This window comes from Odocoileus virginianus, chromosome 20, assembly GCF_023699985.2.
Source record: "Odocoileus virginianus isolate 20LAN1187 ecotype Illinois chromosome 20, Ovbor_1.2, whole genome shotgun sequence".
Classification (NCBI taxonomy): Eukaryota; Metazoa; Chordata; class Mammalia; order Artiodactyla; family Cervidae; genus Odocoileus; species Odocoileus virginianus.
This window is the reverse complement of record NC_069693.1, coordinates 45,072,151-45,096,172: the sequence shown is the minus strand read 5'-3', so window position 1 is coordinate 45,096,172 and position 24,022 is coordinate 45,072,151. Positions and strand designations below refer to the sequence as shown.

The 24,022-nt window shown below is 37.7% G+C and overlaps 2 protein-coding genes across 4 annotated transcripts in view; one reads left to right on the top strand and one right to left on the bottom strand.

The window, feature by feature from the left end:
* Window positions 1-23,797, bottom strand: part of SHCBP1 (SHC binding and spindle associated 1) — a 35,223-nt gene extending 11,426 nt beyond the window's left edge. The window contains exons 1-11 of one of the 3 annotated variants that reach the window (XM_020902918.2): window positions 23,664-23,735; window positions 21,726-21,882; window positions 19,280-19,447; window positions 18,997-19,112; window positions 17,404-17,612; window positions 11,887-11,979; window positions 7,947-8,180; window positions 7,687-7,855; window positions 7,223-7,343; window positions 3,356-3,487; window positions 2,576-2,694 (exon numbers count right to left, since the gene is read on the bottom strand). In XM_020902918.2, coding sequence (XP_020758577.1) covers window positions 2,576-2,694; window positions 3,356-3,487; window positions 7,223-7,343; window positions 7,687-7,855; window positions 7,947-8,180; window positions 11,887-11,979; window positions 17,404-17,612; window positions 18,997-19,112; window positions 19,280-19,343 — 1,257 coding nt within the window. In that variant the 5' untranslated portion in view covers window positions 19,344-19,447; window positions 21,726-21,882; window positions 23,664-23,735. Of the gene's footprint in view, window positions 1-2,575; window positions 2,695-3,355; window positions 3,488-7,222; window positions 7,344-7,686; window positions 7,856-7,946; window positions 8,181-11,886; window positions 11,980-17,403; window positions 17,613-18,996; window positions 19,113-19,279; window positions 19,448-21,725; window positions 21,883-23,663 lie in introns of all 3 variants that reach the window. The other 2 variants (XM_020902916.2, XM_070451367.1) reach the window with 2 other exon arrangements.
* Window positions 13,810-14,390, top strand: LOC110135732 (large ribosomal subunit protein eL21). Its single transcript, XM_020890925.2, has one exon. The coding sequence runs from the start codon at window positions 13,863-13,865 to the stop codon at window positions 14,343-14,345; it is 483 nt and encodes a 160-aa protein (XP_020746584.2). The 5' UTR covers window positions 13,810-13,862; the 3' UTR covers window positions 14,346-14,390.
* Window positions 23,798-24,022: the final 225 nt, after the last annotated feature.

Here is a 24,022-nt window from a genome sequence, read left to right as displayed (position 1 = left end):
ACCCAACAATAAATTAAAAGGGTCATATGCATGATCAAGTGGGATTAACCTCAGAGATACACAGATCAATATCTGCAAATCCATCAACATGACACAACACATTAACAAATGAAAGAATCAAAAAAATCATTTGATCATCTCAGTTGATGCAAAGAAAACTTTGAACAAAATTCGATAGCCATTTATGGATTCTCAACAAAGTGTCCATTAATGGAATATACATCAATAAAATGAATGATATACAGCTAATACCATACTCAATGGTGAGAAGCTGAAAGTATTTTCTCTAACATCAGGAAAACATGACAAGGATGCCCATTCTTGTCATTATTATTCAATGTGGTACTGAAAGTCTAACCACAGCAATCAGACAAGAGATAAAAGAAATTCAAATAGGAAAGAAGTAAAACCATCACTGTTTTCAGATGACATGATACTATCCATCAAAAATCCTAAAGACATCACCAAAATCCTACTAGAACTCATCATGAATTTGGTAAAATTGCAGAATACAAAATTAACATACAGAAATCTGTTACCTTTCCATACACTAATTATCAGAAAGAGGAATTTAAAAAACTATCCAGTTTACAATCACATCAAAAAGAATACCTAGGACCAAATCTAATGAAGGAGGTAAAAAGTCTGTATATTTAACAAGACTTCCCTGGTAGTCCAGTGGTTAAGACTCTGCACTTCCACTGCAGGGTGTGTGGGGTCAATCCCTAGACAGGGAACTAAGATCCCATATGACATGTGGCATGGCCAAGATAAAAAACAAAGCTGCACTTAGAAAACGTAAGAAACTGATGAAAGAAATCAAAGATGACACAAAGAGATGGAAAGATATACCGTGCTAGTGGATTGGAAGAATACTGTTAAAATGACCATACTACTCAACACAATCTACATACTCAAAGCAATTCCTATCAAAATACCAATGGCATTTTCCACAGAACTAGAATAATTCTAAAATTTGTATGGAAACACAAAAGACCCCAAATAGCCAAAACAATCTTGAGAAAGAACAACAAGAGGTACCATGTTTCCTAATCTCAAGCTATACTACAAAGGTACAATAATCAAAACAGTATGGTACTGGCACAAAAACAGGAGAAATCTTTGCATCCTAGGGCTAGACAAAGAGTTCTTACACATAAAAAGAAAAAGTTGATAAACTGGGCTTCGTCAAACTTTAAAACTTTGCTCTGTCTGTAAAAGCCTCATGAAAACAATGAAAAAACAAGCTACACACTAGAACATCTGTAACTGATGTACCCAACTGAGGATTCATACCTAGAATTTATAAAGAACTCTCAAAACTCTACAGTAAAAAAAAAAAAAATCCAATCAGAAAATGGACAAAAGTCATGAATTTTCCACTGAGGGTAAGGATGGCAAAAAAGCATATGAAAAAATGTTCATCTTCATTAACCACTGGGGAAATACAAATTAAAACACACCTATCAAAATGGCTAAAATTAAGAAGTAGTGAAAATACCAAATATGGATCATTGGATCCATAATACCAAACCAAAACTTGGATCTAATACAAAAAATTGGATCAAAAATACCAAATTGGATCATTTAGACTTTGTAAGTAGGAATGTAAAATGGTACAACTAATCTGGAAAACAGTTTGGCAGTTTCTTTAAAAAAAGTAAGCACACAACTAACCACATGTCCTGCAACTATACTCCTAGGTATTTACCCCAGAGAAATGAAAATGATGTTCACACAAAAACCTGTACACCAGTGTTTACAGTAGCTTTATTTACAAAATCCCCAAACTGGAAACAACAGACGTTATTCAACAAGTGAACAGTTAAAAGTGTGGAACAATCATACATGGTACCGCTTAGCAATAAAAAAAGAACCTACTGGTAGATGCAACAACCTGTATATAGATCCAGAGAACTGTGCCAAGTGAAAAAAGCCAATTCCAAAAGGGTATATACTGTATTTACATAACATATTTGAAATGATGAAATAACAAATGGAGAACATATTAGCATTTGCCTGTGATTAAGGAGAAGATCAGAAGGAGAGGCACATAGACAGCTTTAAAGAGCAACATGAAGGATCCCTGTAGTGATGGAAATATTCAACTTAACTGAATTTTATCCTGGTTGTGATGCTGTACTATAGTTTTAGAAGATGTTACAATTAGAGGAAACTGGTAAAAGGTACACATACAGGCTATTTCTGTATTATTTCTTACTACAGAATGTGAATCTACAATTATCTCAAAATAAAAATTTGATTTAAAAACAGCAAACAAGCCTCAATTACTACATCACTTACAAAGTTACAACTTAAAAAGTCTAACCTCTTTTTTAAAGGTATGACACAGAAACTGTGAGATGTATTACTGTCTTCCTAATAATCTGTTTTGAAAATGCTAAATAAGAAGAACATTATACAATTGAGTCTGGCCAACTTAATGCATGTAAGTATCTGAAGTTCTCTGAAGAAAGAGAACAGAAGTATGCATTTACATCTTGTCCTACGTTTTATTTATCTATTTAGAACTTAAACCTAAGCTACTCCCCAAAAGGATAAGAGATGATTATACCTTGGCACCATATAAATCTGAGTTCTTCATTAAAAATTCTGCTGATGTTCGTACTGTGACTCCTGTAGTTTCACACTGCAGTACACAGTTTTCCAATGTAGTCTTGCCACGGTGAATGACTATGATGAAAACATGCAATCAAATGCTTTAAGAAGTAATGTATCTTTTACAATATTAGAAATGGCCTAGAGTTGATAGTAGATAGTCTAAATAATTCTCATTTAAACTTTGTTACTGAAATTATGAATTCTTATTTTATAAAAACAATGACTATTTTGAGCTATTTTCTAAAATCTAAAAGCGGTATTTTTAAAAAAGAATGACTTGACCTCAGAAATGCAAAATCATGTCAAAAATCACTTCTCATTACAAAAAAAAAATTAAGAAAGTAATTTTCATGACTATCTTACCAGAGAGAAGAAAAGGAGGCCCAATTCAAAATAGGGGATACAAATCCCAAGAAACAAATACTATCACAATGTGAAGATAGCTGGTTTGAGTCCAGGACTAAATCAAATACAAAGAACACAGACCACATATTGGAATGTTCTAACAGAAAAAAATGATCACTCAGAAACAAATATTAAACTAACAAATTTTCAAGAATACAATGAACTATTTTTCATTTTAGAGTAAGCTTCCTAAGTTTTCAAGCTATGTACATAAGTAATCAGCTTTTCATACTACTCAAAAGTGGTATTTCATTTCTATCTTCCAGGAGAAGTAAAGTTTTTCTTCAAAGCCTGGAACAAATAATAAATGAAATATTCAGATATTTACTCAAGATTCCTTCTACGGCATCATGCTGAACAAATTTTATGCTTGAGATTTTAATATCCGCACCCGTACAGTCCACAAAAGTGTCTCCTTTGCCCCTCTTTTCTATTATAATATCATCTGGTAGACCATATCCTAAGGAAGAGAGCAAGAACATTTAGGATGGGGGAAGGGAAATGTCTAAAAACAAAATTTATATGACACATTTTTTCATTTCAAATGACTCCAAATGATATTTGAAACCAATCAACCCAGTTACATGTAAATAAAATCGAGGGACGTCCCTGGTGGTTCCATGGTTAAGACTTTGCCTTCCAACGGAGGGGGTGCAAGTTAGATCCCTGGTTGGGGAGCTAAGATCCCACATGCCTTATGGTCAAAAAACCAAAACATAAAACAGAAGCAATATTGCAACCAATTCAATAAAGACTTCTTTTAAAAAAAAAAAAAAAAGGTCCACATCAAAAAAAGAAAAATCTTTTTAAAAAATAAATAAAATCTATTTCTCCACATATCTATCTTAAGTTTTACCAAAGTATAAAATTTGTTAACAATTGCCTGCATATCAAGAAGACTACCCCCATCAGTCATCTAAAAAATAATAATACCTTTTCCGGTAAGCGGCCTGAGCTGACCCTTGAAAATGGTGCGCTATTCACTCGACCCAGAAAACCCCACAAAATCATGCAAATCAAGAGGTTCAAATCTTCGTGTTCACTTTAAGAACACTCGTGAGACTGCCCAGGCCATAAAGGGTATGCATATCCGAAAAGCCACCAAGTATCTGAAGGATGTCACTTTAAAGAAGCAATGTGTGCCATTCCGTTGTTACAATGGTGGAGTTGGTAGGTGTGCACAGGCCAAACAGTGGGGCTGGACGCAGGGTCGGTGGCCCAAAAAGAGCGCTGAATTTTTACTACATATGCTCAAAAATGCAGAGAGTAATGCTGAACTTAAGGGCTTAGATGTAGATTCTCTGGTCATTGAGCACATCCAAGTGAACAAAGCCCCCAAGATGCGGCGCAGGACTTACAGAGCTCACGGTCGGATCAACCCCTACATGAGCTCTCCCTGCCACATTGAGATGATCCTTACTGAAAAAGAACAGATTGTTCCTAAACCAGAAGAGGAGGTTGCACAGAAGAAAAAGATATCCCAGAAGAAACTGAAAAAACAAAAACTTATGGCCCGGGAATAAATGCCACAGAAAATAAATGCAAATAAAGGTTAAAAATAATAATAATAATAATAATCATAAGTACTCACAGCTGGGTCACAAGGCTTTAATGCATTCAGCCTTTTAGTTTTTACTTCCCAACTCAAAGATTCTATTATTCTAATGCAGTTAGGTTTGAAAAAGCATAAGCATTTCTCAAGATTTTCTCATTTTTATATTCTCTTAACCAGGCTGACCCAAAATCTGACAAACTGGCTTAGAACAGTTTTAACTATTGGAAAAATAGGTCTACCTTGTTAACCAATAAAAAACATTGTTTTCTACAAATCTTAATCAAACTAATAATGCAGGTAGATCTCTGAGTGGGCTTATGAAAAACAGGAGTATCAAAAACTAGAAAACGTTGCCTGACTTTATCATAAACCAGAATTACACAGACAAAGCTTTAAGAATTAATTCTCATTGTCTAAATGTCAAAGAATCATTGTTGAGTCTTTGCTTGAGAAAATGAAAGTAGTAAAACATTAAACAGGCAAAATCTCTAAAGTTTTCTACATTTGAAGAGGGTGGGGGCACTAGAGAATGCAAGAGAACTCCACCCACGGGAATGCTACTAATGCTGTATTCTGGATGACTAGATTGTAAATTGTTTCCCCTGATTCTTTTTAATGTCTATGTGTACTTTGCACATTTCTTAAAATAGTAACTTTTTATCATCAGAAAACTAAAAATATAAAAAGAATGGCCATGTTACATTATATAAACAAGTTACATAATCCTAGCCGTTTAAAACACAAAGCCTTAACCTAAGTGAATGCATTTTCTTAACAAGAAAAATCCTATTATAAGTACTATTAATACCATGCAAATAGTGGGTACTCAAAATATATCACTTGTTATAAGTGTTAGCTATAGATCAGATAAGCTATCATATAAGCTTTAATTTACCTCATGAACAATTACTCTATATAGTCACACTAGAGATACCATGATTCCCCAAATTCTCAGAAATGCCCTATGTTCATATATTTATAGTCATTCTTACATTCTTACATTCTTAACTATCAGAATTCTATATGGTTATTTATATGCTTAGTTGCTCAGTTGTGTCCGACTCTTTGTGACCCCATGGACTGTTGCCTGCCAGGCTCCTCTGCTGGTGGACTTTTCCAGGCAAGAATACTGGAGTGGGGTGCCATTTCTACACGAGAGGATCTTTCTGACCCAAGGATCAAACTCTCATCCCTTCCATCTCCTCAATGGCAGGTGGATTCTTTACCACCAGCACCACCTGGCAAAGCGAAAGTCGCTCAGTCGTCTCCAACTCTTTGCAACCCCATGGACTAGAATACGCCAGGCCAGAATACTGGAGTGGGTAGCCTTTCCCTTCTCCAGGGGATCTTCCCAACCCAGGAATCAAACCCAGGTTTCCTGCATTGCAGGCAGATTCTTTACCAGCTGAGCCACAAGGGAAGTCCAAGAATACTGGAGTGGGTAGCCTATCCCTTCTCCAGGGGAATCTTCCTGACCCAGAAATCAATTCGGGGTCTCCTGCATTGAGGTGGATTCTTTACCAACTAAGCCATCAGGGAAGCCCTGGTTATTTGTGGCACACTGGCACAACTACATTGTAATTTCCTCACCAATCTAGGAAGAATGCTTTTCCACCACATAATCTAAAATATCAATGCTGTTTGCACTATGCCAAAAAAATTAAGTGTTTTTATTGCTGTGATTTATTCTGCAGATGTTATTTATAAAACACACATCTGTTATATATCAAATGTTGGAGAGGAAACAGAACAAAAATTACACACAAAAAATGGGGTGAGGTGATATATTGGTGAACAGCAGGATATTAAACTCCCAGCCTAGCTTCCATTAAGAAGTTTTCACAAGATAAAGAACATAGCTTAAGCAGTTTGTGAACAGCTGTACCAATCCCAAAATGATATATGATTTTTTGCATTAGAAGTTTTATTGCTAACTTGAAGTTCTTTTGATAAATAGTTGAGCAGGTGCATCTAAATTTGACAAGCTATGGCAATACAAAAGACCAAGGTGAACTACTGTAAAGCAACCTAAATTTAGGAATCACTCTAAATGTACAGTAAGATTATAACAGCTAAAAGCTATTTTTAATAGACTCTTTCAATGCTAATGTTCTCAAAAGTACACTTTAGACGTTGTGACATTCAGAAGTTCTTAAAATAATTAAGATAAAGATTTTCAGTCTACTTTCAAGTTGGACCTATACCTCTCACAAAAATAAGCTAAATTTAAAACAAAAACCGTGCACCAATATATCTACAACATACATGAAATAAGAGGAAACAACAAATTAAAAAATAGTAAACTTTAAAAAAATATTGCTGGGAATTTTTTTTTTATTCTAGAAATGAATTCATTTCCATCAACCACCTATAGTCTGAAATTACATTTCTCCCTAGTGGTTGTTCCTCTATATTTTTGTCTTTGCAACATTTACAATGTCATAAAGACTCATACTTCATGTTGCTCAAACACTGACTCAATAACCTATACACTTCAAAAACCCTTAATGTTTCCAGGCAACTCATTTGAAATTAATTGGGTTGAAATAAAATTCTTAGAGCTTCAACAAGATCAATGATTTCCTGTTTTCTTAAGTGTCTCATGCAGGAGAGTTTGGTTGTATGATCTTCCATACTCACCTTCCAACTCAATGGAGTCAGCAATGGAGAATGCACCATGTACCACATAATGGCCAGGACAAACAATAACAGTGTCACCATCATAGCAGGCATTTATAGCAGACAACGGATCACTATGGAACTAGAAAACAACAACAACATATTGTAAATATACACCCCTCAAATGCAACCTGAATATTACTCCAGGTGCCTTCATGTTTCATTTTGAAAAGGGAGCCAAAACTGTTTGTTTATCTCCTTTGCTATTGCACTGAGCCCTTTACGTGACTGATAAGCGAATATCAGTGGCTCTAAGTGACTATCAGCGACTATAAGTGACTATGCGGAAAGGCAGTGCTCTCACTACTTCCCACTCCACAGAAAACCAGCTCAGGAAGACACCTATAAACTTTCTGTAGAATTTAGGAAAGCCTTGGGTGAATCAGACAAAAAAAAGCAACTGGAAGAAGAAACGCTCCTTTTACCTGAATTTCTATTTCTTCCTTACAAGGCTCTGGGCAAAGCCTATCCCTGAGCAGGGACTGCAGCAGACCAGTCATCATGATGGAGGAGACCACATGGGTGACCTTCTGGCCATTTGGACGGATGCCTTTTGCTTGTATATTAGAATTCTTCTGATAACCAAATACATATCTTAAAGAAACCAAACAGACCTGTCAGTTCTCAGTAGGACAGCTGGTTAGAAAAGATGCTGACTAGTTGAGAATAACAAAAATATACATACCTCAACAAAGGATTCTCAATGAGTTTTAGCTTTTGTTTCAGCTGTTCGATCTCTGAATACAACTTTAACCCTTCCACCATAGAGATGTTTTCCTGCTCAGAATCAGAGTTACAATTTGACAAACTGCTTCTCAGATTTAAAAATTTCCTGTAACTCTCCTCACATTGAGTCAACAGATTTTGGTAGTCAACAATAAGTCCTGAAGGAACACGGTCTTCAAGAATGTCATAATGCCTGAAAGTTTAAAAGCAAATTGAAACCCATTGCCTTTCAGACACATTTTCCCATCATCAAGACAGCCATTTCATCCTCAAAGACCCCATTAGAAAAGTGTCTCAGAGTATGCAACTTAGCAACATGTTAAGTCTTACTAAATAGGTGGATGTTATTGAAAGTTTTAAGGGCCACTTCATTAAGGCCACTAATTTTTCTCTTTTGAGGAGTTGCTATTTTTTTCTCCTTAGATCCAAGCATTTGTGTTTTTGAAGCACTGAAAGCTTATGTTGCACAATTTTTAATTATTATTTAATAAGAAATTATTTTCTCATATACTAAATTCAAAATCTTAATAAGTGGGAGGCAGTGGACAATCTGGAGGTGGGGTGGGGAGGAAAGCATCCGAAATAGTTCATAACAATGTTTAAGATTACCACATTTATAGGATTAAAAATTTTAAATGATTCAAATCATCTAGTCCTTTCCTGCATTTAAAGCACCATGGAGCAGAATTTCCTAAATATTTCTTCAGGAAGATTACTAGAGTATTTCAAAAACACAAGCCTTTGAGATTCTGATAAAAAAAATACAGCTGTTATTACTAGAGAGTGATTAAAACAAAATAACCTTGTATTGGACAACACTGTTGGCACTTAAAGTTTATTATTAATTTATATACCTTCTCAAATATATAAACACAACAAAAAGTTCTTCTAGGTGCAATAATTTATAAATGTGCAATTAAGTTAATGGATATGAAATGGATTTGAAAATAAATGTAATATTATTTCATTACCTATAGTTTTAAAATAATTGCTTTATTTTCCAAGTATATTAACTTAGGCCAGAGCTTCTTTAATTGGAAGCTAATTACTTTATAATATTGTGGTGGTTTTTGCCATCCATTGACATGAACCAGCCATGGGTGTACATGTGTCCCCTCACCCCATCCTGAAGCCCTCTCCCACCTCCTTCCCCACCCCATCCCTCTGGGCTGTCCCAGTACACCACAGGCTTTGAGTGCCCTGCTTCATGCATCAAACTTGGACTGCTCATCTGTTTCACATATGGTAATATACATGTTTCAATGCTATTCTCTCAAATCATCCCACCCTCACCTTCTCCCAGAGTCCAAAAGTCTGTTCTTTACATCTGTGTCTTTTTTGCTGTCTTACATATAGGGTTGTCGTTACCATCTTTCTAAATTCCATATATATGTATTTATATACTGTACTGGTGTTTTTCTGTCTTACTTCACTCTGTATAATAGGCTCCAGTTTTATCCACCTCTGAAGAACTGACTCAAATGTGTTCTTTTTTATAGTTGAGTAATATTCCGCTGTGTATATTTATGTATATGTACCACAACTTTCTTATCCATTCATCTGCCAATAGACATCTAGGTTGCTTCCATGTCCTGGCTATTATAAACAGTGCTGCGATGAACAGGGTGTCGGGGAACATACACGTCTCTTTCAATTCTGGTTTCCTTGGTGTGTATGCTTAGCAGTCAAATTGCTGGGTTGTACAGGCCAGAGCTTCTTAACCTTGGCTGCTTATTAGAATCACTGGGGAATTTTTAAAAATACAGATGCTCAGGCCCCCATCCACACCAATTAAATTAGTCTCTAGAAGCAGAGGAGTTATTTGTTTTAAATTCCCTGGAGATTCTAATGTACAGCCAAGGTTGTGTACTACTGCCTTAATGTCTTAACTTTGTCATGCTAAATAAGATAGGAGGACAAAAAAAGAAAACCACATCCTAAACAAATTTACATCAAATTACAGCAAGCATTTAAAGATGAATAAAAGCATTTAAGATGAATAAAAAATACTTTTTACACTTTTCAAGTAAATGAATTAGGTGAAGCTTGAAAAGCAAGGATTTTGTCTGCTTTGGTTAAAAATATTTTAATTTTTAAATATTAACATTTAAAAAACATTTAAAAATATTCTAGAAATCCATTTTGCAAACAAGAAACTGAGGAACCCAACCACTGACTGCTTGATCAGGTCTATTAAATTATGGAGATTAAGACTCAAATTTTAAAATAAGTTTCTTAGCACTTCCAATATCCATGCCAATCAGCTTATTCTCATTATAGTGATGCTTTATAGTCTGAAAGTTATAAACCAATACCTGTGTCTCAGACCCATAACCTTTGAAGCAGAGTTTTGAATTAGAAAGGAATTATTATTAGAAAGGAATTAGCAAGGAAAAATATTTACTTCACAATGAGAAATCAAGACAATATAGTTTGATTCCCTTTAGCTCTTTGCTCTTTAGCTCTTGCCTGTGAATAGCTCTACTCTTGTCTTAGCCCAGGGACCTTTTAAAGAGTCTGTCTGTATTTGATAACATTCTGGTTTCCCCATCAAGTCCCATAGTTTCTTCTCCATAACTGAAAACAATTCCTCCCTTATGCTTTTCCATCTGCCAGTGACGTATAAGATATGTATGTAAATCATTTCTTATTGTTTGAACATGTAAAGCTGTCAAATCGGAATATAGTATTTTTCAAATAAAGATCAAATTTGCCAGATACACGATATTCATCCACCATTACATTTCCCTTCAATCAAAACCAATCACTGCTCTTTAAGAGCAAGTATATCAAGACTAGAAAATATGCAAGCTTATTGAAAGTCTGGATTTTATTGACTACATTATAGAAAAATGGGAAATGAACAATGGAAAAATTGGAAAGGCTAAACAAAAATCATAGCCAATTTATGAAAATCTGAAATTAGACATTCACAATTCTAAACCAAGAAGAACCAACCTTAACCAAACTTCTCAGGTATTGTTTACTTATGACTTACTATTTAAACCAAGGGAAACTTACTAAATCAAATCAGTTCTACAGAAATGTAAAGCGTATTGCCTTATCTTATGTAACCAAATCATCTTTTACACAGGGAAAAAAATTACCTTCTGCAATTTACTTTTGTCATGCAAGGTCTAATTTTATTCTTTTGTGACACTGCCTATTAAATTACAGTGCAGAAGTATCAAAAAATTATCTGGTCTTATAGCACTATCTAGTGGAAACAACATTTAACAAAGTCAGTGCAGGACAACTACTTGGGTTGCATGGTTAATTTGGGGTATTTTTATAATGGAAGGGTTTTTCCCTACCAAAACATGATATATCAGAAGAATGTGTTTAGGTATTTTGTTTACTTAGGTATATGTTTGTTTAGCTATTTTGGAAATTTTTATTCACCATCAATATTAACTATGCAGTGTTTTTATCTGTAAAATAAAATTTAAGGAAAAGAACTTGACAAAACATCCTGAAGTAAATCTGTTTAGCCTCGTATGTTTTACTTAGAGTAAACCCGTGTCATTAAAAGTACTCTTTAAAAAGAAGTCTTCTATAATTCAATTAATTTCACTGTTTTTCAAACAATTATCTTTGATTTGGTTCTTTTTAATATATGCTCAACTGAGTTTTACTTAAATTCAAAAAAGACTAAGCTGTTAACTTAGATGTTCTTGAATTCTCTGCTTTTAGATTCTAAAAACACTACAAGTAGGTTTATAAACACAAAGTAGGTTTCTCTGCACTTACGCGAATTTAATAACTTGTCAATGGGTTATACTATTTATCTCTGTCTGTAGGCCCCTGGAGTATATATACAGTATACACAAAACACAGGTTAAATTAAACCATAAACAGCTATTTTTCCAACACGTTCAAGGCCACTAATAAATACTTACAATCTCAATCGAGGTTCAACACATCTGATAAAATAATCATACTCATCCTCCTCTTCTTCATCCCAACTCCTCCAAATGTTCTGATAGAAAAACCTGAAAAGTAAATCAGTATCACACAAATTCAATCACTGGCTCAAAATGTTAGAGGGGTAAGAGTAAATCAAACAAGTCTACCAAGTATGGTAGAGAAGACTGCATATTTGCTAACTTGACAATCATGAGTCCCACAGATCTTCTTTGGATTGGCTAAATTAAGTTTTTCTACAACATTGGTTCTGTTACAACCTTCTTTTTATCAGAAGAACTATTTATTGACCATCTGAAACTTGGTGGAAAGTAGTGCCATTTGTTTAGAAAAGACTGGGAGAGAAACAAGTTTAGGGCTAAAAATGAAGAGTTCTGTTTTCACTACCTTCAGGTTGAGATGCCTATTTGAACTCCAAGTGGATGACATCAGAGAGCAGATGAATATACAAGACCTGAGCTCAAGAAAAAGTCAAGGCTAGAGACATCAGTCTGGAAGTTGTCAGCGTATAGATGGCATTAAAGCAATAGATGAGATCATCCAGAGACATAAAGCAGTAGTTCTCAACTCTGGCTGCATATTGGAGTCCCCTGGGAAACCTTTAAAAATTGATTTGCAACCCTATCCCAGACCAATAAATCAGAATCTCTTGGGTGGGAGACAGGAGAGAGAGTATACAGGACCCATATTTTATTAAAGTTGCCCAAAGTAATTTAACAAATTTTTTATCATCTAAAATTTCAAACATTTACAAGAACAAAAAGTATCATGAATACCACGTATCCATGATCCAGCTTTGACGATACCAACTCATGGCAACCTTATTTTACCTCTACTACACCCACTTACATCTCTGCTCTCCCACCCCCACCATACTGACACTGGATTATTTTAAGGCAAATTTCTGACATATCACTCATAAGTGTTTACTGTGTGCCTGTGAGATAAATCTTTATACAAAAAAGTTTTAATTACTTAATAACCAAGTATCCCCAGTGTTTGGTTTCCCCTAATTATCTCTTTCATTGTTGCTGCTATTGTTTTATTACATTTGGCTAATTCAAATCAAGATCCAAACAAAGATCAGCCATTAAATCACTTTTACTCTATAGATTATCCATCCCTCTTTTTCACCTTGCAATTTATTTTACTGATGCATCCCCATGGGGTCATTTAACATGTTCTGTTTCCTTTATTTCTAGTAAACTGATAGTAAGAACTAGAGACCTGATCATCTTTAGGAAAGACTTTTTTGGCAAGAATGCTTCAAGGGATAAAATGTATTTTCATCGCAAAGCACATGATACCTGACCATCTCTATTTTATTATGGGTTGCAAATACTGATCCTCTTCATCATTCTTTCTTCATGTACCAGCTGGAATACGCTTATAAAGAAAAGTCCCAGGAGATTCTAATGTGTTTCCAAAGCTGATTAGAGAGAGATAAGAGTAGACAGCCTAGCCCTAAGCCCTGGGAAATTACATTCTGAAATTTGAGTATGAGAGGAAGAACCAGCCAGGCCAAGATTACTAAAAAAGCAAGCCCGTGACACACCATCATAAGGCGGTGTCCCAGAAGCTGGGAGGAGAGGATATTAAGATGAGAATGATCAAATAATTAGAATGTGACCAAGAGGTCAAGGCAAGATGAGATCAGAGGAGCGATGACTAGACATGAGAATATAGGTGAACTTAAGCACAATTTCAATACTGTAGAAGTAGAGGCATGAGTGGAAAGCCAGTAAGTACAGACTATATAACTGTCAAAAAGTTGAAAAGGAGGGAGCAGTGAAAATGAAGCCATCTTTTGATTCATGTTGATGTTTGACAGAAAACAACAAAGGTCTATAAAGCAATTATCTTTCAATTAGAAAATAAATAAATTTTTTTTAAAAAATGAAGCCATCTTTGCTTTTCGGCCGGAACCGCCATCTTCCAGTAATTCGCCAAAATGACCAACACAAAGGGAAAGAGGAGGGGCACCCGCTACATGTTCTCTAGGCCTTTTAGAAAACATGGAGTTGTTCCTTTGGCCACATACATGCGAATCAACAAGAAGGGTGATATTGTAGATATCAAGGGAATGGGTACTGTTCAAAAAGGAATGCCCCACAAATGTTACCATGGCAAAACTGGGAGAGTCTACAGTGTTACCCAGCATGCTGTTGGCATCATTGTAAACAAACAAGTTAAGGGCAAGATACTTGCCAAGAGAATTAATGTGCGTATCGAGCATATTAAGCACTCTAAGAGCCGAGATAGCTTCCTAAAACGTGTGAAGGAAAATGATCAGAAAAAGAAGGAAGCCAAAGAGAAAGGGACTTGGGTTCAGCTGAAGCGCCAGCCTGCTCCACCCAGAGAAGCACACTTTGTGAGGACCAATGGAAAGGAACCTGAACTGTTGGAACCCATTCCCTATGAATTCATGGCCTGAAGGGTGTAAAAATAAAGACCTGGACTGTACAAATGTTTCTCTTAATTGAGTAGAGGTGTTGTGTCCAAATTCAGTGGGTGATGTCTTTTCAAATTTAGTGTTTTTTTCTTCCTTAAAGATGTAAGATAGTTTGTTGTTCAGTATGCTCCATTTTTTAATAAATTGACATTATTTATAAAGTAAAAAAAAAAAAAAATGAAGCCATCTTTTAATTCTTATAGGTTGGACTGCTAGTCTCTTCAACCTCCGGAGTCCATCTCTTAAAAACAAAAAACTAAAACAAACCTGAGCATGCCTTTGTGTGCATGCATGCTAAGTAGCTTCAGTTGTGTTCAACTCTTTGTGACCCTATGGACTGTAGCCCACCAGGTTTCTCTGTCCATGGGATTCTCCAGGCAAGAATACTGGAGTGGGTTGCCATGCCCTCCTACAGGAGATCTTCCCGATCCAGGAATCGAATCCACATCTATTATGTCTCTTATGCATTGATGCATATATCTATTATGCATTGGCTAGCAGGTTCTTTACCACAAGCACCAGCTGGGAAACCTGAGCATGCCTTTACTCAACCAAAAAACTCTGCTGGCTCCTTGTTGTCCTCAAAACAAAGTCCAAATTCCTGAGACTGGTGATATTATATGGACTTACAAACCACTTCTAGAGCACCTGTCTTGCCTCGGAACCCCTATATGCAAACTTCCAATTTCACAAGCTCTTTTAAACCCACTGTGACATGCTGGTCAGGCTGCCTTCCACCTTTTCCACCTGGTGAGCTTATATTTGGGCTTCCCTGGTGGTTCAGACGGTAAAAGAATCTGCCTCCAAAGCAGGAGACCTGGTTTCAACCCCTGGGTCAGGCAACCCACTCCAGTAGTCTTGCCTGGAGCACTCTATGGGCAGAGGAGCCTGGCAAGCTACAGTCCACGGGGCTGCAAAAGGTCGGACACGACTGAGCGACTAACACACAAGCTTGTATTTACACTTCATGACCCAGCTCAAACATCATCCTCACCAGCTCAGAACTGGGCAATCACCTTACATTCACATCTGCACTTCCACCAGTGTTTATCCTCTCAAGACAGAAACTTGGGAGTCATCTGTGCCTTCTCCCATATTCATTCCACCATCAAGTCTTAGCCATCCTACTTTCTCAATAAGCCTAATCTGTATTCGCTGTATCTCCACTCTAGTCCACTCTGTCTCTTACCTGGTCTCTCTACCTGTTCTCCCTCCATTTACTTTCTACATAGCAGCCAGAACGAAACTTTTAAATAAAAATCTGATCATATTCTCCCTTGATTGAAAACCCTTCATGGGTTTCCCAATGCACTTGAAGACAAAAATGATTCATTGGCTAACAAATCCCTGCATCTTCTGACCTCTAAGCTGGTTTCCTAAGTCTCATCTATCACTGTCTATGTTCTAACCAATCTGGCCTTTTGACTCTTTAAATTCAGAGCTTCCCAACACGTTTCTTCCTCCACCCTGCCGCAACAACTTTCACTAGCCAACCCTTCAGACCCAAGTTCCAATACCATTTCCTCAGGAAATAACCATATTACAGAAACCTGAGCTAGTCTTAGAACACTCTAATCCCCCACAGCACTCACTGCAGTTTCCAATCACACACATATCTTTATGTGATTATTTCATCAAAGTTCATCTCCCACATTTAGACTGCCAACTCCCTGGTGATGGTGATTGTGTCTCTTTTGTGCAGCCCTCAAATCTCATCCTCAACTCAAGACGCAGCACTGAAATACTTAGTGAATAAAATGAACAATGAAGACCCTCATAATCTGACCTTTTCTTGACAGTGATCAGAATCTGAGCCCTCAAAATGAAGAATAATTTAGCCAGGTTCTCCTTCGAATAATACTAATTCCAGATATTTGTCTTTCTACCAATTTCTATACCCATAAGAGATTAACTCCCTGATTTCTAATTTCCTAAATGCATAAATTATCCCTTTACTTTTTTTTTCCCCCTTTACTTTCAAATGCCTCAGTTGACAGCTTTTTTAAGTGAGAGAAACATAAGGGAGTTATTTTGGTTCTGGACATAAGCCGATTCTTTAGATTTATATTTGTTTGGCCTAATATTGAATACCTATGGCTAAATGTCCTTGAATAGAATTAGAAATCTTCCATGAAATGTCAGAGATAGGGTGCAAGACACTCTGCTTCTTTGTAGAGTATCAAATTAAGTTCAACAAAACCAGGTTAACTCATGAACGTACTCAGGAAATGTACTTTTTGAACTACAAAATATCAAGCAGCATTATTAACATGACCTTTATATTATCCAGTCTTCCAGTTTATGGAGGAATATAAGTCCATTTTCAAATAGCCAAAAATAAGCCTTCCTTAGTATATATACTTATAAAAAGATGATTCAAAAGAACTATCTGTATCAGGAACTATCTGACAAAAAAGTTATCTGAAACTAAAGAAAACATGAGGCATGAGTTTTCCTTCTCATTTAAGGGACAAGGCATCCACCTGTACAAGGGGAAACCAACTCAGCCAAAAAAGGTTGAAAGGCATGCACATCCCCCCCAAGGATCCCAGAAGTGGCCTGAGAAAACATCTTTGGCCAGACACATCCTTGAAAACATTGTATGTCAGTCTTATCAGCGCACAGGTTATGGTATATCATCTTCTTCATCTTCTTTCCTTTCCTTATATTTAATTGTATCAACTATAGCCTTAGCATCCAGAATTTTTAAGGCAGTTTCTAAACACATACAAACGAAATTAAGAATCCCCTGTCTTTTGTTAATATTTGGGGACACTGAGAAAAGGCTATACAGAAATCCCTAGTACTATTTTTCTCAACTTTTCTGTAAGTCTGAAATTATCTCAAAATGAAAATTTTAAACATTGAAATCATTTTTTAATTTAAAAAAAGATCCCTCTATCTTTGAATATTTTGAAATATTGCAGTGACCAGGTTTACAGTTTGAGCTTTAAATCAAGGTATAATACAGACCAGAATTACAGCATTTCATCCAAAGTTTTTTGGCCACAAGGTTACTTCCATCAACCTCTATTCCTACCTGACATGCTCAATCGCAAGTGCTGTCTGGTCAAATAATCCAGAATCATCAAACACCACCCACAGCTCCTGCAGGGGCAACCGGTATTCCTTCAGATCAAGGAGCTCTTTCATACACTCCATAGTAAAAGTGCTCACGTGTGATTCACAGAGGTACGGATCAGCAAGCCTCACCACAGCCTTCAAAGCTGCAAAGTCTACGTCTGTGACCTGAAATTTAAAATGTGACTTAACATACGCAAATCAAAATTAAGATACATCTAAAACACTACTTACAGCTTGATTTCTTTTTTAAAGCATGAAATGGGAGTGGGGAGACTTCTTCCATAACGTAAGGACAAACAGGACAGACCTGGCTTATACCCACATGGAGCTGACATTGTAATCGAAGTGACAAACAAATAAGGTGGCAACAAGTATGTGACAAAGAATAAATAGCAGGGGTGGTGGTCTGGTTTTACTGGAGAGGTTGGGGAAGTCACTTTTGAGCTGGGATGAAAAGGAAGCAGCTGTTTCAAGAGCAGGAAAGATGAAAAGGCCCTGAGGCAGAGATGAATTGGCAGCTGGAAGAGCAGAGAAGCAGTTTTTCTTGCTGGAACAAAAAGAAGGAAATGAGGTAGGGGCAGCAGGAGGTGACAAAGAGAGGCAAGATCAGGACAGGAAGGGCACTGAAGGAACTTGGCTTTTACGTGTTATCCAACAATGAGAGGCCATAAAGCCAAAACCAGACCTCTAGTATATGCAATGCATTAGAGGAATGCAGGGGAATGGCACAGTTCTCTTTTAAAATAATGATTTTGGCTGCTTTTAGAGAACTGAGGTATGTTGAGGGCAGGGTGTTACTATCACAATCAACTTAATGGCTTGAACTGCAACCAAAGGTATTAGCATAATCCAAAATTTAAAAACCCATGAGGAGCAGCTGCTTGCAAACCACTGCTTCATATATAGTCACTGTCGTATGTGATGTCATTTTCTAAAGGGGCTGCAGGTACAAGTTGTACTCACCCTCCCTGGTTTACCATTTTAGTTTAATGGGGTTTTTTTGTGCTTCAGTTAACAAACACTGAGAAAAACTCACAGCTGTAATTAGAGTGAAAATTTAATGTAAAAGGCCCAGCCAGTTGAAAAATAAGATTGTTTTTACTTTCTGCAGTGGAACATAATATCAACAGGTTAACAACATACTTACAAATCTGTTCGGCAAAAAATAGGCTAACTTTAAAATGCCTACTTGGTTTGAGCTACTTTAATGGGCTATAACTAAGAAGATAAAAAATTAATTCAAACCCCTCTGACTTTATAAATAGGCATCTTATTTTTTAAATGGTCTCAAATACCTCCCCCATTTCATAGCTTTCTAATCCATTTCTCTTTTTTAAAGGACAGTGAAACTTAAACCACCTCAATTCCCCCTTTAATTGCCTTTAAAATTTGCAGAATACTTCTTACACCACAGCAATTAGATGTGAAAAACACGCCACTTTCAATCAGCTCATAACTCTTAATTAAAAATAAGCACTTTGGTTATAACATTCTGAGGGAAAGTGTTTTTAGGTAGAGATAAATGTCTTAACAACAGAATTAAATTTACCTCAACTAGCACCTCAAACACATTAGTGTGCCAGACTGCCCGCCATCCAGATGGTTCAAGGACCTTCTCTAAGAACTCAGCAGTGAATTCTTTTACCTCAGAGGCCTTGCAGTCAGCTACAAACAAATTAAAAACAATAGGAATTGAGACAGCATAAAGCAGAGAGAAATTAATAAATCCTTGTAAATCTACTTTCTCAGAACCAACAATGGCAGTCTGAGGAACTGAGACAAACTACCTGTAAATTAAAAGATAAAAGGAGCAAAAAAAAGGACCTACTCACCTAAAATGTAATCTTGATAAGCTCTGAATCGTTCATAGAACAAAAGTTGACTTGTCTGGAACATTTCTGGGAAGTGAGTTTTTCCTTCTGGCACAAAACTTTGTAAACTACTACCTGGTTTAACATGATCACTACAATCACTGCATGAATCTTCATTTTCAAACAAACCTAAGAGAACAGCAAAAACAGTCAGACTCAACTATCCCAGACACTTCAAATGCTTATTAACTGCTTCTATTTTCATATATTTCCTTAGAAATTTGAAATAAAATATAAACAAGGATTTGGATCTAATGCTTTACATACCTCTATCACTATCAAAAAAATTGTTTTTTCCTAAATTTAAAAATATCTCAAAACTCAAGTTTTACTTCAAAACAGTAAGAACTTAAAATCTTCCATGGGTTAGGTTTTTGTTGCTGTTCTGTGAGGCAAAGAAAGAGGGTTATTTTTTAATTCAGTGGAAATCACCCAAGTTCTCCTTCAGAAGATATAGCTATGGTTATTACTAGAGCTAGAGAGGAAGAAAAACAATGACAAACCTAGACAGTGTATTAAAAAAGATACATTACTTGCCTACAAAGGTCTGTATAGTCAAACGGCTTTTTCAGTAGTCATGTATGGATGTGAGAGCTGGACAAGAAAAAAGGCTGAGCACAGAAGAATTGATGTCTTTGAACTGTGGCGCTTGAGAAGACTCTTGAGAGTCCCTTGGACAGCAAGGAGACCAAACTACCTGATTCTAAAGGAAATCAACCCTGAATATTCATTGAAGGACTGATGCTGAAGGTGAAGCTCCAATACTTTGACCACCTGATGGGAAGAGCCGACTCACTGGAAAACACCCTGATGCTGGGGAAGATTGAAGGCAGGAGAAGGGGATGATGGAGGATGAGATGGTTGGATGGCATCACCGGCTCAAAGGACATGAGTTTGAGCAAGCTCCGGGAGATGGTGAAGGACAGGAAAGCCTGGTGTGCTGCAGTCCATGAGGTCACAAAGAGTTAAACACAACTGAGCGACAGAACAACAGCAGCAAAGCAACTCATAATGGTCAAATATCTTACAGTCATTAAAAAAAAAAATCCATAAAGCTGTATTAAATGTAGAGGTGGTTTCCAATATGTCATCTCAAAATAAATTGAAACTTCCCTTTAATTTCTACAATATCACCTGTCAATACCACTCAATAAACATGGATATGCATTCTTAATCATGCATAACATCTATCTCTTTTATACTTTAATAAAACTTTATTACACAAAAGCTCTAAGCGATCAAGCCTCGTCACTGGCCCCGGATTGAATTCTTCTCCTCTGGAGGCCAAGAATCCTGGTGTCTTTTGTGGTTCAGCAGCAACCTTTCATCTTGGGGGCCCGCTGGGGATTCTTTAGGACATGGTAAGGATGCTTGGAGCTCTAGTTCTTTGTTCTCCTAGCGAATATGTTTACTTTACTAACTCTACACTGTGCTTGTGTGAATGAACGACACGCCCTGCACGAATCAAGTGAGGAGCCCTGCTCTGCGGCTCCACGGTGACCTCATAGGGCTTATGGCAGGGGGTTTATACCGACCTGTCAATGGACTCCCCTGGTAGCTCAGATGGTAAAGCATCTGCCTACAATGCAGGAGACCTGGGTTCAATTCCTGGGTCAGGAAGATCTCCTGGAGAAGGAAATCGCAACCCACTCCAGTATTCTTGCCTGGAAAATCCCATGGGTGGAGGGGCCTGGTAGACTACAGTCCATGGGGTCCATTGCACAGAGTCGGACATGACTGAGAGACTTCACTTTCACTTACCTCACCAAAGCTACTAGGTTCTTCCTCGTTAATTTCAGTGCCTATGTCTAAGGAAAGGATTAGAAAATGCTAATCGAATTAGGTTTGGGCTATATGTAATTTTGTTTCACAAGGCATGATTGAGCCAGTGGCATATCTAATTCTGTGTAATATGATGTTTTTAATAGACAAAATGACTACTATAATAAATAAACATGCTGATAAATAAATATCAGCTAAAGTGGTTTCAGGAAGATTATCTGAGACTTTCAGCAGGAGTCTCTTTCCCCCACCCCTTATATTTCTCCCTCCTTCCACTTCTTTGCCCCAGTTTAGGGCACCAGAATTATGCAACCCCACAGACTGTAACAGGGAAGAACAAATCTGACTCCATATTGGATCTATTTCTTGTACTTTAACCTTTGTATTCCATTACTTTTGATACAAATTAAGAATGTTGCCTATAGCCTGAAATAGACAGGACAGCCCATTCTCAAGGCTCTGACCTTTAAAGGTATAACACCTTTCCCCTATTCATGTACAGATAAAACGTTGCAGAACAAAGAATAACATTTGCTTTGTTGAAGGTTTAAAGAAACATCATGACTTGACCAACCTGAAGAGCTGCAAGAATAAAGGCTTCTGAAACAAAGAAGTGTGCACCAACCTGCTACACCCTCTCCCCTTTGAGTATAAAGGAAAGCTGCATTCTAATTTTGGCAAGATGGTTCTTTGGGACACTAGTCCACGATCCTCTCGGTCTGCTGGCTTTCCAAATAAAGTCACTATTCCTTGTGCCAACAACTCTCTTTCAATTTATTGGCCTGTGGTACAGAGAGCAGGAAGTGAGTTGAGACTTGGCAACAAGATAACCAAGGTGTACTCTAGGGTTTCCTGCTCATAGACACCAATGCACCTGAGCTTCAGAAGACATCAATACCTTATCAAATGTGTGAAAATCTCTCTGAACCTCAGGAAGATGAAAATAGTATGCCAACTTCAATTAAGAGAATAAACTATTTCATACCATCCATCACATAACATAGGTATGTTTTTAAAAGAAATAATACCTCATCTCACACCCATTAGGTGACTATTATCCAAAAAACAATAAGAGAAGCTACCAAGAAAACAGGTGGTGTCAAAGATATGGAGAAATAGGAACCCTTGTGGACTGTTGGTAGGCATGTAAAATGGTATAGCCACTATGGAAAACTTAAGGTGATTCTTCAAAAATTTAAAAATAGAATTACCATACAACCCAGCAATTGAAAGCAGGGTCTCCAAGAGATATTTGTACATGCATGTTCACAGCTAAAACTATTTAGCTTTAAAAAAGGAAGAAATTTATGATTATGCTGGATGAACATTATGCTGAGTGAAATAAGCCAGTCAGTCACAGAAAGACAAGTACTGTGTAATTCCACTGATATGAGGTACTTAAAGTAGTCAAAACCATAAAGGCAGAAAGTATAATGGTAGTTGCCAAGGGCTGGGGAGAGGGGCGAATGGGGAGTTACTATTCAATAGGTATAGCGTTTCAGTTTACAAGATGACTTTTCATAGTTGTGATTCACAATCATTCACATTGCTGTGAATGTGTTTAATACCACTTAACTGTACACTTAAAACTGGTTATGTACTCAGTGGCTAACCAATTCTGACACCCCATGGTCTGTTTCCTGCCAGGCTCCTATGTTGATGTGATTTTTCAGGCAAGAATACAAGAGTGGGTTGCCATTTCTTATTGCAGGTTATCTTCCCAACCCAGGGATTGAATCCACGTCTAAAACGGTTAAGATGGTAAATTTTATGTTATGCGTGTTCAGAGCCAATTTGAAATACTTTTCACACACTATTTCACTTAATCTTAACCACTCAGCAGCACTACTACCTGTTTTGCAGATGAGAAAACTGAAGTCATCTGACTGTTGCCAGATCACAAACAGGGGTTAGTAGGGGAATTAAGTCACACTTAACGTTTTCTCACTTCTCCAGGGCTCTTTCCACTACACAGTACAACTGAACATGTTAAAGTAAAAGCCTGAACCACCTTAAAATATCAGGGGGAAAAAACGGAGTCTCCATGAAGAGACAGAAAGGACTGAGAATTAGACCTGGGTTCTAGTATTTTTTATACTGTGTCACAAATTGGCTCCCCTACCTTTCGGCACGTCACCTGCTCTCAATGCTCAGTGCTGCTATCTAGGCCAAGCGTTCATTTTCTTTCGGGAAAGGGGACATCCTTTGAGATGCAAACAAAAAATATGCGTCCACTCTGTACATACAAACTCGCGCACAAACCCGGGGTGGCGGGGCGGGGGTGGGAACCCAGACAGCAAGAGGAGGTATCCCCGCCCGGGCCAAGTCCCTCCAGTCTCGAGGAAGCTGAGGCCAGATTGGGCGAGGAGGAGAGGTGTCCTGGGTACCTCCCGATTCGACGTCCGGAGAGTGGGTCGGGTCCTCGCCCAGTCACAGCCGCCACCCATGCCAGCCAGGTCCGGAAGGCCTGCGCCTCAGGCGTCCTCGGAGAGTCCTAACGCCCCCCGCGCTGCCGACACGGTCTGTCGCAGACAGCGGCTCCTCCCGCACGGCGGGTGCTCACCTTTCTCCAGGCGCTCCAGCTCTTCCACGGCCGCCCAGCCAGGAAGCTCGGGCTCCGGCGCCATCGCTTCCGACCCCAGCCCACCACCAGCCAGCAATCCGTCGGCCATTTCAAATTTCCGCGGGCGGCCTCCCTGCCCAGTAATGTGATGACGCAGCCGCTTCTAATTGGATAGTGGCCGAGGCCCTCGGGCCAATTAAAGGATGGCTGGCGTGGCCCGCATCCGCACGAGCCCCGCCCCCTCAGCCTCCACCCACCCCGGGGGGCAGTGTGTGGACGCTATCTACTGGCTCGGCGGACTGCTCTTCTCACCCAAGATCTTGCTGTTTTTGTTTACTGGGATGAACTTGGATAAAGTT